A 14,316-nucleotide genomic window follows, 5' to 3' on the forward strand; every position below is an offset into this window, starting at 1 on the left:
CCAACCACCAACCAACAGTAGCCATGCAATATTACGGAGCATAATGAGCAACTAAATTTGTTACCCATTACTTTTGCACAAAAATAGATAATGCATTATTTGGGTTAAAACAACATATTTGGCAAATGATTAATACTAAACAAACAAATGCTGTAGGAATTGTGTGTGGAATCATAATGATTCCACAATGACAAGAATACAATGGGGCACATTTGTGTAAAAGAAAATGAATGGTTAAATAAACAAATATTGCTCCAGAGCCAAAGCTTGTGATGCTATGCAACTGGTTGGGCACATATATTCCAACTTATTAAATGACTGACCTTATGTTTTGTTAATTGTTCAGCTTTGTAGCAGATAGCACAGCTGCTCTCACACATCATTTGGGTTTAATTCTCATTGACTAAAGTTGAAAGAACTTCCCACTAGGGATGGAGTAGTCTTTATGAGCAATTTTCACTCTTAAATTAAGTGTTAGTTTGGTGCAAGGAGTCTTGCAAGATTCATTTGTTATAAAATTAAAATTGTCAGGCTGAATAATTCACAGTGGAAAAAAATTAGGTGTACAATGTAAAAACAATTTATATACAAACTATTTACAAAAATTCATTTCACAAGTTCTTTACAAGTTATACTACAAGAAAACAGTGGCATTTCTTTAATTCTTCAACACTCAACAATGAAAATAAAAAAAAATTGCATGTTTAAAAATTAGAAAAATTCACAACTTTTTTGAGCATACAGGCACAGTGCTTCACTTGGTGTCACTTAAAAAAACCTTTTCATTAAATCCAAATGAAGTCACTGGATGGTTGGTGAAACTTGAACAGACATGCTGATGCAGAATACAGTCTGCACAGGAAAATATAAGTTTTATAGTTTGTCCTTATTCCATTTCACAATCCTTTGATTAGAATAACATAATTACTACTAAATATTTGCATTTTTAGTCTATGAGCAAGATATGATTGTGTAATAGTTGCCAAACAGTTCATCCAAAAACAAAAATCTACAGTGAAAAAGGAGAAATCTTGACTAAAAACTTTCAATTAAAAAAACAAGTATTGTTTAGCACTTCTTGTTGTTTTGCACTAGCTTGTTACTGATAGAAGTTTGTACTGATCAATTTGTGCATGTACAGATATAGCATTTCTTCTTTTCCAAATACACTTTTGTAAACAGAAGCTATGGCAAAGCATTCTAGCCTTTCTAGATTCATGTACGTGTTATCATTCCTTACTGCAGAACATTTTTTTAGAAGTAGAATTAATGTACAAATTAGCAAAGATGTTATAACTTATATCACAACATGAGATGCCTACTTTTTCTTCAGTACAACTTTATAGAGATGGTGCTTTAGTTCTTCTCTGAGTTCTGTTAATTGCTGGACCTTTACCCGTAAAGTCTCATTTTCTTGTTCTAAAACTATTGCCTTTTTTTCCATTTCATTTTGTCGCTCTTTTCTTGTTTTTCTAGATGCTCGAGATGCAGCATTATTTTTTCGCCTCAGTTCTACATATTTGTTTGTGTCATCAAATACTTCTACACTAGTTGTCGATGTTTTAGCACATTTAGAAATGATTTCATTTTTGTCATCTTCGGTTGTGATGTCAACACTTCGTTTTAGTGCGCAATAAATTTCTTGTGTCAGATGCTTTTCGTGAGATGAAGATGATGATGCTTCAGATGAACTTGAGAAAAAGGTATCACTTGAAGAAATGGATGCTGGTGAGAGTACAGAATTGGCATCAACAACTGTTCCAAGCTTTTGAACTAACACAGGAGAAGCCTGTAAATAATAATAATAAAACTTAATAAATTTTAAAATTAATTGAGAAATTAACTCTAATGAGTAATTTAAGACCAAATATTAATACATTTCATCTGGTCCAAAAGATAAAAAGCTAAAACATGACAGAATAATTGTTTTATGCTAAAAATTCATCCAGCAAAGATTTTCTCTGCAATTTACTTTCATTTTATCTTATATCACTGCCAAACAGCAACATATGCTGTAATACAAGAGTAAATTACCAATCTGAATGTGTATGTAAATGACAGGTTTGCATGGCATAAGCCATCATATATGAAGAACACTAATTTATAAATAATGTAAAGGTGTAGCTGCAATGACAGTTGTAACCTGAAGCTGAATTTGAAGATGCAATTAAGTTAAATGCCAATTCACAGTGATGGCACAGCACATTATATCACTGTACCAGAACTTGCAGGGATAAAAGGAGAAATTTGACAAAGAGAAGTTTACATGATAGAGAGAATATCACGTATTTAGTAGTCATGTGGTCTCAAATCACAGTCAACTTAAATGCCTGTACTATTAATGTACACTTATGTTTGATCACTTGACTAGGTTCGCTGCCATATCTGAGCTGAGCAAAACATTCATTTAGATTTTCACTGATTCCTATAATGTGGGTAAGTGACAAGGGCTGTAGGACAGAAAGTAGTTTTTATTATATAGGAATAATATGCATATTCTGAAAGGATATGGTGTTGCAATAAACAATGGAGCATAGAGGAGGACTGATGCCTGTGAGTAGAAACAAGTTAGGTTAGGTGTGTGCATGCCTCATGCATACCCTTGCTAGTACTACTTATTCCTGTCTGCTTTTGCCTGTTCCTTTTTTGGACTTCAAAATATAGAACATATCAGTATGTTCATCCCAAAACTCTTGAAGCTAATTCTTCCTGCCTTTATCACCTAGCATTATCAAGTAAATAACACAAAAGGAAACTTCATATGAAAGAAATTATAGAATACACACTTTTTGCACTTGAACTATCCATTCGTGGAACAGGCATCCAGACTGCAAATAATATTCATAGCAAAACAAATAAATTCTAAGTTCACAGGTTAACTACATTTATCCCCCCCTTTTTTCCCCTCAACAGCAGAGTTCTGAAATAAACTTATAACTAACATACGAACAAACACCAGAGAAAGTGTCATTTCTTCAAATGTAGTTGCATTTGACGATAAGATAGAAGAGCATACCTCAAACACAGATAATCGGCCACTGGCAAAAAGACACTTCAATTTTAGTTAAACTGGAATTGTAATGTTTTTCAATTTTTGGGAAATTTAGCTGGACATTAAAAGAGAGTAAAATTGCACATTTCAGCATGAGTCTACATACCATCATTGACTGGAAATTAGAATTAAATTATTTAACAAACAAAGGAGTATATGAACAAAAGAATTCTTAAGTGCAGGGTGAAAACTTAAGCGTTTAAGTATTTTTAAATGCTATAGAGCAAAAAGTAGTTTTCCTGATATCAGAACGATACATATAAACCAAAGTTCAGCGAATGATTTTTACTCTTGAATGCATGGCAGCAGTTAGATTGTGAGCAGGGCTTACAGTTGCATCTTCAGAGAATGTTTTCTCCACATAAATTTTAAATTGTTACACATCAGTCTAACAGAAAGCTGCTTTAAGTGACCACCTGTTTTTCTCATTTATCACATATACTGAAAATTAAATCTGAAATATGCAAACATGAAATTTTGTGCCAAACTTGGAAAGTCAGTATCAGTCAGAAATCCATGAAATGTTTGTTACAGTTTATGGATGACACTATTATGGGAGTTGGGAAAAGAGTTCAAGTGGTTTCAAAGGTTTTGTTAGTGGAATTTTTTTGTTTGAAGATAAATACAGAAGCAATTGCCCATCAACATCCAAAACATCAGTGAAGTCTGCATCATCATTCAACCAGATAGAAGGTTGACCACTCAATAAATTTCCAAGGAGATTACTTTTTTCATCTGGTTTCATTCGGGCAATTTTGGCTGTGGAGTTAGGTATGAGGTGGGTGAGCACCAACTTCGTTCCATATATTCTTACTTGAGATTAAAGATGGCATCGAGTCATCACTTCATGTGAGTTGCTCAACCAAGCTGTGTTGCATCCTGCATTTTTAACAAATATAACTGGAAATGAATCTTGGGTGTATGGATATAGTTCAGAGATCAAGGTTCAAGCTCCCAATGGAAAACATCACTGCCAGCAAAGTTAAGTGAAAGCCATATCGATAGCATTTTTTTGATAATGAGGGATGATGTTATCAGAATTCATTCTACAAGATGTCACTGTTAATTCAGCCTACTACCAAGAAGTAAACCTGCTGTAAATAACCTGAAAAATATTTAGATGGTAGCTCCTTCACCATGATATTAGGAGTGTGAATTTCTGCACGCACCCCTAATATCAAAGTAGGAACACCTCTAATACTCCTATCTGCAATTTTTGACTGGCAAAAAATTCCTGTCATTCCACATACACCTTATTCATCTGATTTGACACCATATAAATTAAGCTATTCCAAAAATTAAAACAGGACATGAAAAGAAAAACAATATGGGCTGATTCAAGCAATCCTATCAAACACAAAGCTACCTATAAAAGCATTTGTAAAAGATAAATTCCAAAAATGTTTATTTCAGTGACAAGCATGATGGAACAAGTGTGTAGTTGCAGAAGGAGGTTATATTAAAGAATATTAATATAAACATTTATCAGCGAGTAAAATTTATTTTTTTTTACTTACTGGGTGTGCTGTAAAAAATTTATTTTTACAGCACACCCAGACTTTGATTAAACCAGGTACATTATACAGGATGTCTCAAAAATATTGGTACAAATGTTTAGGGGAGGTAGGTAACATCTAAAGGAACGTGAATCGCATAGGAACCCATAACCGGAAACGTCACGGGAAAGTAGTAGCAGAGGCACAAGAAGCAGAAATGACACAAGACAGTAATTAGTGGCAAACATTTATTTGACATAATATTAACAATGGAGTACGAGATGGATGCATTTCATGATGTTACAACAGATGCTCAAAGGTTCCAGCATGAGACGCAATGCATGCATGACACCGACACAGCATGGATTGACGGACACGGTCGAACACACCTGGAGTTTCTTTGACAGTAGCAGCAGCGCAGATGAGTCTCACCACGAGATCCATTTCCGTCTCCACAGGCGATTCATACATGACAGATTTGAGGGCTCCCCACAGAAAGAAATCAAGGCTCGATAAATTCAGGTGAGCGTGGGGGCCAGGCAACGGGTCCACCACGGCCAATCCATTGACGCCCAAAACGCCTGTTCAAATGGTCACGAAGACACCTTCCATAATGGGCAGGCGGCCCGTCATGTTGAAACCAAATGTTGCGTCTCACATTTGCTGGAACATCGTCAGGTAACCCTGGTAGAACTTGTTCAAGAAAGATCCGATATTTAGCGGAGTTCATGCGGGATGGTAACAGGTATGGTCCGAATAAGCAGTCACCGACCATACCTGCCCACACATTTATTGTGAAGTGATGTTGTGCCACATGGAGGCGCACACCGTGTGGGTTGTCATGAGCCCACACATGAGTATTGTGCTAATTGAATAAGCCTTCCCGAGTGAAATAAGCCTCATCTGTGAACAAAACATAGGCTGGAAAATTCAAGTCTTGAACACTTTCTTGGAGAAACCACTGCGCAAAAGCCACACGTGCAGGATGATCTTGGGGGAGCAGTAACTGAACCCTTTGGAAATGAAATGGGTGTAAGGAATCGTGGTGCCAGACACACTGTCCACTGCAACGAGACATTCCTAAGGCAGGGGCAATGGCACGCGTGCTGGTAGTAGGATTATTCTGGACGGCATTCAACACACTTTCTTCCGTGGCAGGAGTTCGCGTCGAACGTGGTCTGCCCGCACTACTCCTGTTACCTCTAAATGACCCATAATCGCACAAATTTTGATGCACACGTGCAAACAAACAGTGGTCCGGTACATGTCTGTCTGGGAAGCATTCTCCATAAATTCGTTGAGCGGCTCGTCCATTGTCCTCTGCTAATCCATACACTAGGTGCATGTCTGCCAGCTCACTGTTCGTATATCGATGCATGCTCTTCGTGTGGCTACTGCTTGAATGAGTAAACCAGAAATTTTCCCTCTCGCGAACTGATGAACAGCGCCGTGTACCGACAGGGTACAGTTTCCGGTTATGGGTTCCTACGCAATTCACATTCCTTTAGATGTTACCTACCTCCTCTAACCGTTTGTACCAATATTTTTGAGACACTCTGTATAAGGATAAAACTGCCTTGCTATGCATAGAATTCACCAATGCATCATATCTCTATGACTAAAAAAAAAATAAAAAATTTACAACCATCAGGCTAGATACAGAATATTTCATGTTAACTCAGAAGTACAAGGGGAATTCAATAATTTATCTACCATGACTATAAATGTGCTTTACATCCAAAAAAAAAAAAAGTTTTATTATTTCTCACAAATGTCTTGTTTTCAGTAGGTCCAGTTCAATATGATGAAGTATGGAAAAACAAGAGATTTAAAGTAGCCAACCCTTAGTAAAACAATGTTAAAAAACTGAACAGAGCCATCTGTATATTGTGATGTTGCCTCTTCTGAATACCAGATAAAATTTTGGTCTAAGCAGTAAGGGAGGAGTTCTATAATTTAAGCTACCTTGACTATAAATATGCTTAATGTACAAAAAAAAAAAAAAAAAAAAAACCGGATTTATCATCTCATTCTTATGTACTTTAAATGGGGTTGAGAATCCAGAAGATTACCTCTACTCAGAACAATCAACAGAGGTGAAAACTCCACAAATATGCCAAAAAAATTGAAGACTAGTTATGCAGGATATACATATTGAAGTGTCTGTGATTTCTGATGGGTTTTTGGTACTGACTATCTTCTACAAACACTTGGCCATGTCGTAGGGCAGTTCTTGCTGGGTGCAAAGAATGCTCACCTCTTCAGACAGTGCAAGGCACAAATGTGAGGGAAAACTTATTTGTGTGTTGCTGAGCCACAAAAGTTTCTTACATAATTTGTAAATGATGATAAAACATGGATTCACCAATGGGATTCAGAATAAAACAGGCACCCAAAAATTTTGGGACTCAACCCTCCACTAGGGAAATCTTGGACACAGGGGGAATTCTTCTACATAAGGAAACAGTCACTGGAAACTGCCTATGCTACTGTTCTCAAAAATTTAAAAGAAATAAACAGAAAAAGAGGGAGACTTATTGAGGTGTCTGGCTTCTTCATGACAATGGTGTTGTATTTAAGTCCCATAAAACAATTGCTGCGCCGACCGGGCTAGCCAGGTGGGTAAAGTGCCTGCCTAGCAACCCAAAGGTCGCGGGTTCGAATCCCGCCTCGGGCTTGGATCAAAGTACTGCAAAAACCTTGGGAGGTGCATTATGGCCACAGAAGCCGATGCGCCAACAACTACAAAAAAAAAAAAAAAAAAAACAATTGCTGCCCTGAGAGACTGCAGATTCCAAAAGTTAAACTACATGTCCTACAGTCTGGAACTGGCCCTCAATTATTATTTCCTGTTCAGAAATCTGAAGAAACACCTGTGTAGACATCAATTTAAGTGTGATAACCTCAAGGAAGTTGTAAATGGCTTTTTCAGATCAGAAAAAGGAATCCTGCCTCCAGAGGAATTTCTTATTTGTTCTCAAAATGGAGGACATGAACTGAACCCAAGGGGGTATATATAGATAAAAAAAAAAAAAATGGGCTATGTTACTACTTAATTATAGAGGCAGATAACTCTGAGTGACCCTTGTATCTATCTTTCTAAGTAATCTGTGTTCTAAATAAAACTACTGCAATTCACTTTAATTTATACCTGATTCAACAAGACATCAAGATCCTGAAATGTCTCCCCGCCATCTAGGATATCTTGTACATCTGAAGCTGGCAACTGTGGCAAATACTTTTCGGATGTAATACAGGTAGATCCAGAATCAATTCGAACAGTACTTATTTGAGTTTTTACAGTAATTTCTCCAACTCCAGGATACAAATCTTCTAAACTGGATACATCACTGCCATCACCTGAAGCAAGGGAATCTAACCTGTCTCGCTTTGTATTTTCAGGAACTATACAGTCTTCTGGAAAGTCTTTTAACCCATCCAATGCACTGAAATCAAAATTTAAATAGGGACCAAAATTATCTATATTCCAATGTGCAAGTCCAATGGAAGAAGAGGCTGCATCATTTTTTTTATCACTAGCTTGTTTTATGGTGTGCAAATGACCTAAAAATATAAATAATTAAGATAAATTTCAGAAAGACCTCTCAAACAAACATTATATAATATTTTTTTATATTAAAGCTTCTTTTCTAATTATACATAAATTATATTGATGGCATATACAAGATGTTGCAATAAAGTTCCCAGGCTGGTGCTGTTGCAGTCATGTTTGACAAGTTTGAAAATAATTCGGAAAGGTTGTTAGGGGCAGGCCACCCTGAGGATGCACTGCACCCGGGTCCCAATATTCAAGGGACACCTGAAAACCTGAAACTTATGTACACATATGAAGAAAATTTTAAAGGGGGCACAAAATTTGTGTTGGCACCCAGGTGCCACATATCCTAGGAATGCCCCTGGTGGTTGTAGTTGAAACTTTCTCCAATAGATAGTGGCACAGAGATTGCCCAGCAGGCTGATAGGTTACAAGTAACAACCAGTTTCATTAGTAGCGTTAACATTCCGTGTCACAATTTTGCAATAGAGCAATGAACAACTATCAAAATTTCCATTTAACTGGAAAAATCTGCAACAGAAATATTTGAAATGTTGAAACTCTTTAAGGTGATGAAATATTAAGTTGTACCAGTGTGTTTGAATGGTAAGTGGTTCAAAGATGGACACAAAGATGTTCACGACGACCTGAGAAGTGGGCATCCATCTTTTCTCGAAATTAGGACAAAGTTGCAAAATTTCAGGAAATTGTGGCAAGAGATCATCGTTTGACTCTCAGAATGATGCTGATTAGTTGGATATGAATAGGAAGAAGATTCATCAAATTCTGCATGGAGATTTAGGGAAAAGGAACTGTGCAAAATTTATGTCACACAGCCTCATGGATGAGCAGAGCAATGAAGGTAGTAATCATGCAGACTTCATCCATACAATCCTAATTTCTAACTGTATTGTCACTGGAGATGAGCGTTGGGTATTTCAGCATGATCCAGAGACCAAGCATCAGAGAATGAAGTGGGCTTCAAAATTATCACCAAAACAAAACGTTACAGAAGTCCAGGATCAAGATGATCCTGATCATGTTTTTTTGACAAACATTGTTTGATTTACAAGGAATTTTGTACCAGAAAGGGAGAGAGTCAGTGTTGCATTGTACGTATAGGTGCTTTAAAGACTATTGAAGTACATTTCCCAAATGAGGCTGCAATTTTTGAGAGAAAGGCAGTTGGCTCTTGTTGCACAACAGTGCCTCTGCCTGTTCTGCACTTGTTGTGAAAACATTTCAGACAAAACATGGCATTGTACAGAACAACCATCTGCCCTACTCTTCTGACCTAGCAGACTTCTTCCTCATTCTTGTCCTCAAAGAAAAGAAATTTCAGGATGTTGAAGACAAATAAAAATGCAACTACTGAACTGAACACCTCTTTGGATGCCTTTGCTGACTCCTTTCAGAAACTTTTAGAATAGCGTAATAAGTGCATTCAAGTGGTAATTATTTTGAATAAAAATAAAAACAATTTTGAACTCTAACTTTGTGTTCTCCCTTTAATAAACCAGTCTGGGAACTTTATTGCTACACCTCATAATTATTTTATACCATCAGAATATAAAAATAAAAGCTGTAACTTTAAGTGAATAATTGCCACACTCAGTTCAATATAACACCATCATACAGAAGTGCAACTAGTTGAAATCTAGTATGCCAAATACTAAATGAAGAATATGCTTTGAATATCCACTTTCATCCATACTCTGATATAAATACTTATATGATATATATTTCTGTATTCCTGTAGTCTAGTATAGAGTTATAGAGCCTTGTCTGCCAGTAAAAAGACTCTCTGTGCACTGGTTTGATGGACCCACATTGAACTATTTGGGAATATACAGATAATAACAGAATGTTATCCTGTATAGCTTCCCAAATACACACACACACCTTGAGTAGTTTTTGAAGTGTTGTACATAACTGTTTACACAGTAATTATGTGAAATATGGTAATAAAAACTGCTAGAAGAAACACTACAGTTTGTGTTACTATTTTTTCCTTCTGCAATGACTTGCTATTCAATGCTAGTCTTCATGTTACTATTTTTTCCTTCTGCAATGACTTGCTATTCAATGCTAGTCTTCATGTAATGTAAACATACATTTCTTGTTGCATGGCTACTACTATTGCAAGAGAAGTTACATATTCTTTATCTACAAAATCAAAATTACATATGCTCATTTTCATATGCTTAACAGTTTTATAAAATTTACAGTGGGATTGACTAATGGTTTCATGTTTATGTGTTTTTTATATATACTTTCAGCAAAAGGAATAAAAATTTTGTTTCATTGCTGTTTATTTAAAAAATTCATTTAATAAGTAGAGTAATCCATTAGTTAAAAGTATAGCACTCGTATACAACAAGCAGGGAAAAAAAATCACTCACAAACACACACACACACACACACACACACACCACCTAATTCTGAGGAGGTTAAATAAATTTAAAGGATTTGTCAAAAAGATAAGGAATATTTCTTAATATTAATTAATTATTGGCATTATCAAGTTATCATGCAGTACTGCAACAAGACCTAGAAAAATTAGGTAGATGTGCTGAGAAGTTTAACATTGTTACTGCATATGGGCAGCAGTAATGCCAGAATAAGTGTGGCTTTGCTGCCTCCGTAGCCAGGTGGGAAGGAGCAGCAGTGCGTAGCACACGCTTCTTGATTAGACCGGGGTTCGAGCCCGTCACCACCAAATACGGAGGATGCGGAAAGGTCAGGGAATGACCACCGCACCGGAGCAATATGGCCTTAGTTGCTAATTCTCCTAAAAACCAAATAACAATAACAACAACAAGTGTGGCTTTAGGACAAATTACTGCTATGGATAAAGGGGCAGTTGAGTGGCAGAAGACAGTGGTTATTAATGGGATTTATAAGCCTGCTTTCTTACATCGGCACTACTAATGCTAATATCTGATAAAATATAAACCTTTTCAAGGTTTATATTTTATCAGATCTTAGCATATAATATAAACCTTGATCTTAAAAGACTCATCCTATATTTGCATATTCTGTGTATATAAAAGTAAAATCTTATTATAGTGAACTTCTTAAGATGCATGAATCATTTTGCTGATTCAAACTTTTGTTCTAATGAAAAATCTCTGAAAATTATTTCAAGAATCATTATTTGTATAATAAATTCTCCTACACTTTTCTCACATGTATAAGTTGTAATTTCTGTTTCATTTTACTGAAATATCAATTTAAAATCAATAATATATAAATAAAATGTCAGCATATGTGTACTGCAAAAGTACACATATGCCAACATTTATTATTTTTCAGGGAGTGTTGCTTTGAAAGTATATTTTATTCACTGTATAAGACATACCACACAATCAGAAATATGGTACGATAGGCATCACATAGTTTTACCTTTCATGTATTAGTACATTAATTTTGTTTTAATGCTTAAGAAAATGTGGGTACCAAGAAGGGAGACAGAAAAAAGAAAAAGAAGAAAAACAAAAAGCATAATTATTCAAAAATAGTAGAAAACAATAAAGGATTATCATAAATTCTTTTACTGCATCTTTTTAAATTTCGATTTGTTTTCTTCAGGCAAATTCTCCTAATCCTTTTAGGCATAAGTGGACTTTGAAAATAATTCTTTGCATCGAATTTTTCAAACTGTTCTGTTCAAACAAGACTGACAGAGCACTAATAATAAGGGAAGTCTGCCACAAAGTAGAAATATTTTCATTATAATGGTAATCATTGTTATTGAATTTTACTGTTTATTAAATTTAAAACATAAATGTATTCATTCAGATATAACTGTCAATAACTAAACCAAATAGTTCTCTGTAAAACTAAACCATTTAATCAAAGAATACTTCAAAACAGTCACAATTTTGGATTTGTAAACATACCCAATTTTAAATCTTCTGGAAAGGTTTCACCAGCATAGAGAATCGGCAACACAGATAAGACATCCATAATTATTTCACTTAAGCAACAGTTGCATTCATGGAAGAATAAAAATGCATACAGATAAATCTTCAAATTCTCTTGGAGAGCCTGGAAAAATAAAAAGTAATAAGATCTCAATTACCATACAACATAGTTAAATTTAACATTTTATTATAAAAAAATCATAAATAATCAGTATTGTGCTGCTTCTAGGAATTGTAATGAATTAAAAACATAAAAAGCTGGTATATGGCATCAACTCAGTATTATAAAACTATAATTGCAAGGGATTCAGTAGGAAACAAAGCTTTTTCTCATTTGAGAGATGGAAATTATTTCAAAATTATCTATTATCAAGACTTTCAAAATTTATACTCCCTTTTACATAATTTTACACCAGCAGTTAACCAACTGAGTTAAACTGAAGAAAAAAAAAAAAAAAAAATAGCCATCAAGTGCAGCTTAACCAACATGATACATCACTATCTGCTACTCATTTCAAAAGGTTCAAGTTTAATTGTTATCGGTGACTGGAGGAATTTCTAACCCTCTTCAATCAAGACTGTAATTAGCCAATCAGCAGAAGGTGTATAGGTGTTTTTAAAACTTATTTCAGGCTTTCCAACTTGCATGCAGATTGGCTCATGAATACATACGTCTACAGACATAAAAATACCTATGGATATGAGCAAAAGGCTCTGGTGCCATTAACCAATAATTCGATTTATAATAATAATAAAAAAGAAAAAACACCATAACACAGAATTTCATGTGTTATTCCTTTATATTTAGTACCACTGTAACTAACAATTTTTTTTCTCAAATCAAAGCAAACTGTTAAATCATATTGTTTGGCATTTGGCTTTGCATTATGTTTAATGATCTTTTGTACTTGGGCAGGGGGAGGTTGATGAAGTGTCTTTTGGATGATTAAAAGTAAAAAAAAAATTTGCCGCTCAAAAAGCAAAGCATTTACTTGATCAGGGGTGGCCACAGGATTTTCTAAATGGGAGGGCTAAAGCAGTGTTACTGGGAAGCATTAATTATCAATCATCATGTAGCAGTAAAATTATTCCATGTTATTTTGATGAATAAGGGCTATAGTCCCTTTAACCCCTACCTGAGACTGCTTATATACCTGATTACCACTATATGTTGAATATTTTTGGAAGCAAGTGCATATTAACCAATAAGTACTAGTTGTCTCTGTCCTTATTTAACAAGAATATAAAATCTATTTTCATACTCTAGACCTGCTATCCAGGCAACTGGAGTTACAACTTCATAGTAACTTTTTTTTTAGTCAATGTATACCAGTATCCATTTAATTTTTACTTCAAGTGAATCCAATTATACCTAAATAGGCAATCCTCCCTAATTTTTTACTTTTATTTTTAAGGGGGGGGGGGAGCGCTGTTGCCTAAAGAACCGCTTGCTATTACATAACTTGTATTTTCACTGTTTAAAGCTTCAAGTAGATCGTTAGTCTAAATTTTAATGGGAGAAAATCAACCATATCATAAATTTTTTCTAACTGCCTTTTGTTTTCCCTAAAGTCAAAATCATCCCTCGTCATCACCCTAGTAACTTGCCAAATGACAGCGATAGCTAAGTTTCTTGTTACTTTAAAAATGAGCTTCTTGTTCATTCTTCTATCTACAGGAATGCATATTGAGCCGGTCATTTAAACACTAGATCAATAGCGGTTCTCTCAATAGTAAGCAACCAGCAACGTCCGCTAACTTGGGGCAGAAGATGTTCGTTCATTCTAGCCACTACCATATTAATTAACATTTTACTTTTAAACAAAAATCCAACTATAAGAAGCACTTACCTCCTTCTAGTAACTCCTTCATCGATTCTGAATACTCACTTTGGCAGTATAAATTTTGAAAACCCTCCCGCAGTTTACGTTGACTAACGTAAACTACAGGTAGGCTTTTTGGATAGAATCAAGGAGTGAACAAATATTACGACACTCAAAATTCTGCTTTTATATTAGCTCAGCTAAAAATAGGCATTACCTCATGTTAAGAATCCAATGAGAAACGCTTGAAGTACATGATGTCATTGAAAACCAATGAGAAACAAGCTTCATTACCTCATTGCGCCGCGCGATTCAGCAGCGCTACGTTTCCTTGGAAATTGTCCGAGGCGATGCCGTTATCAAGGAAGTACTGGATTGATAGAAGAATAGTACCTTTGACACAAGTTTTGAGTTTTAATCGGGTAGCTTTATAATTGATGAATAAATATGATAAAACACATAT

At 35.2% G+C, this 14,316-nt stretch overlaps 1 protein-coding gene across 1 annotated transcript; it reads right to left on the reverse strand.

Moving 5' to 3' along the window:
- Nucleotides 1–564: 564 nt before the first annotated feature.
- Nucleotides 565–14,001, reverse strand: LOC150089835 (uncharacterized). Its single transcript, XM_090389671.1, has 4 exons — nt 13,881–14,001; nt 12,007–12,154; nt 7,700–8,112; nt 565–1,789 (listed from the first exon to the last, which is right to left on the reverse strand). Exons 2-4 carry the CDS (start codon nt 12,071–12,073, stop codon nt 1,319–1,321), a joined length of 951 nt encoding a protein of 316 aa, XP_090245797.1. The 5' UTR covers nt 12,074–12,154; nt 13,881–14,001; the 3' UTR covers nt 565–1,318.
- Nucleotides 14,002–14,316: the final 315 nt, after the last annotated feature.

Source organism: Mastigoproctus giganteus, chromosome 2 (genome assembly GCF_048544385.1).
Source record: "Mastigoproctus giganteus isolate SK-2022 chromosome 2, ASM4854438v1, whole genome shotgun sequence".
Classification (NCBI taxonomy): Eukaryota; Metazoa; Arthropoda; class Arachnida; order Uropygi; family Thelyphonidae; genus Mastigoproctus; species Mastigoproctus giganteus.

Coding starts and splice junctions, on each gene's coding strand:
- LOC150089835 (XM_090389671.1), bottom strand. CDS start 12,073: ATGGATGTCTTATCTGTGTTGCCGATTCTCTATGCTGGTGAAACCTTT. Junction 8,113..12,006: donor TCCAGAAGATTTAAAATTGG/GTATGTTTACAA, acceptor TTATATTTTTAG/GTCATTTGCACACCATAAAA. Junction 1,790..7,699: donor TTGATGTCTTGTTGAATCAG/GTATAAATTAAA, acceptor TATTATTTACAG/GCTTCTCCTGTGTTAGTTCA.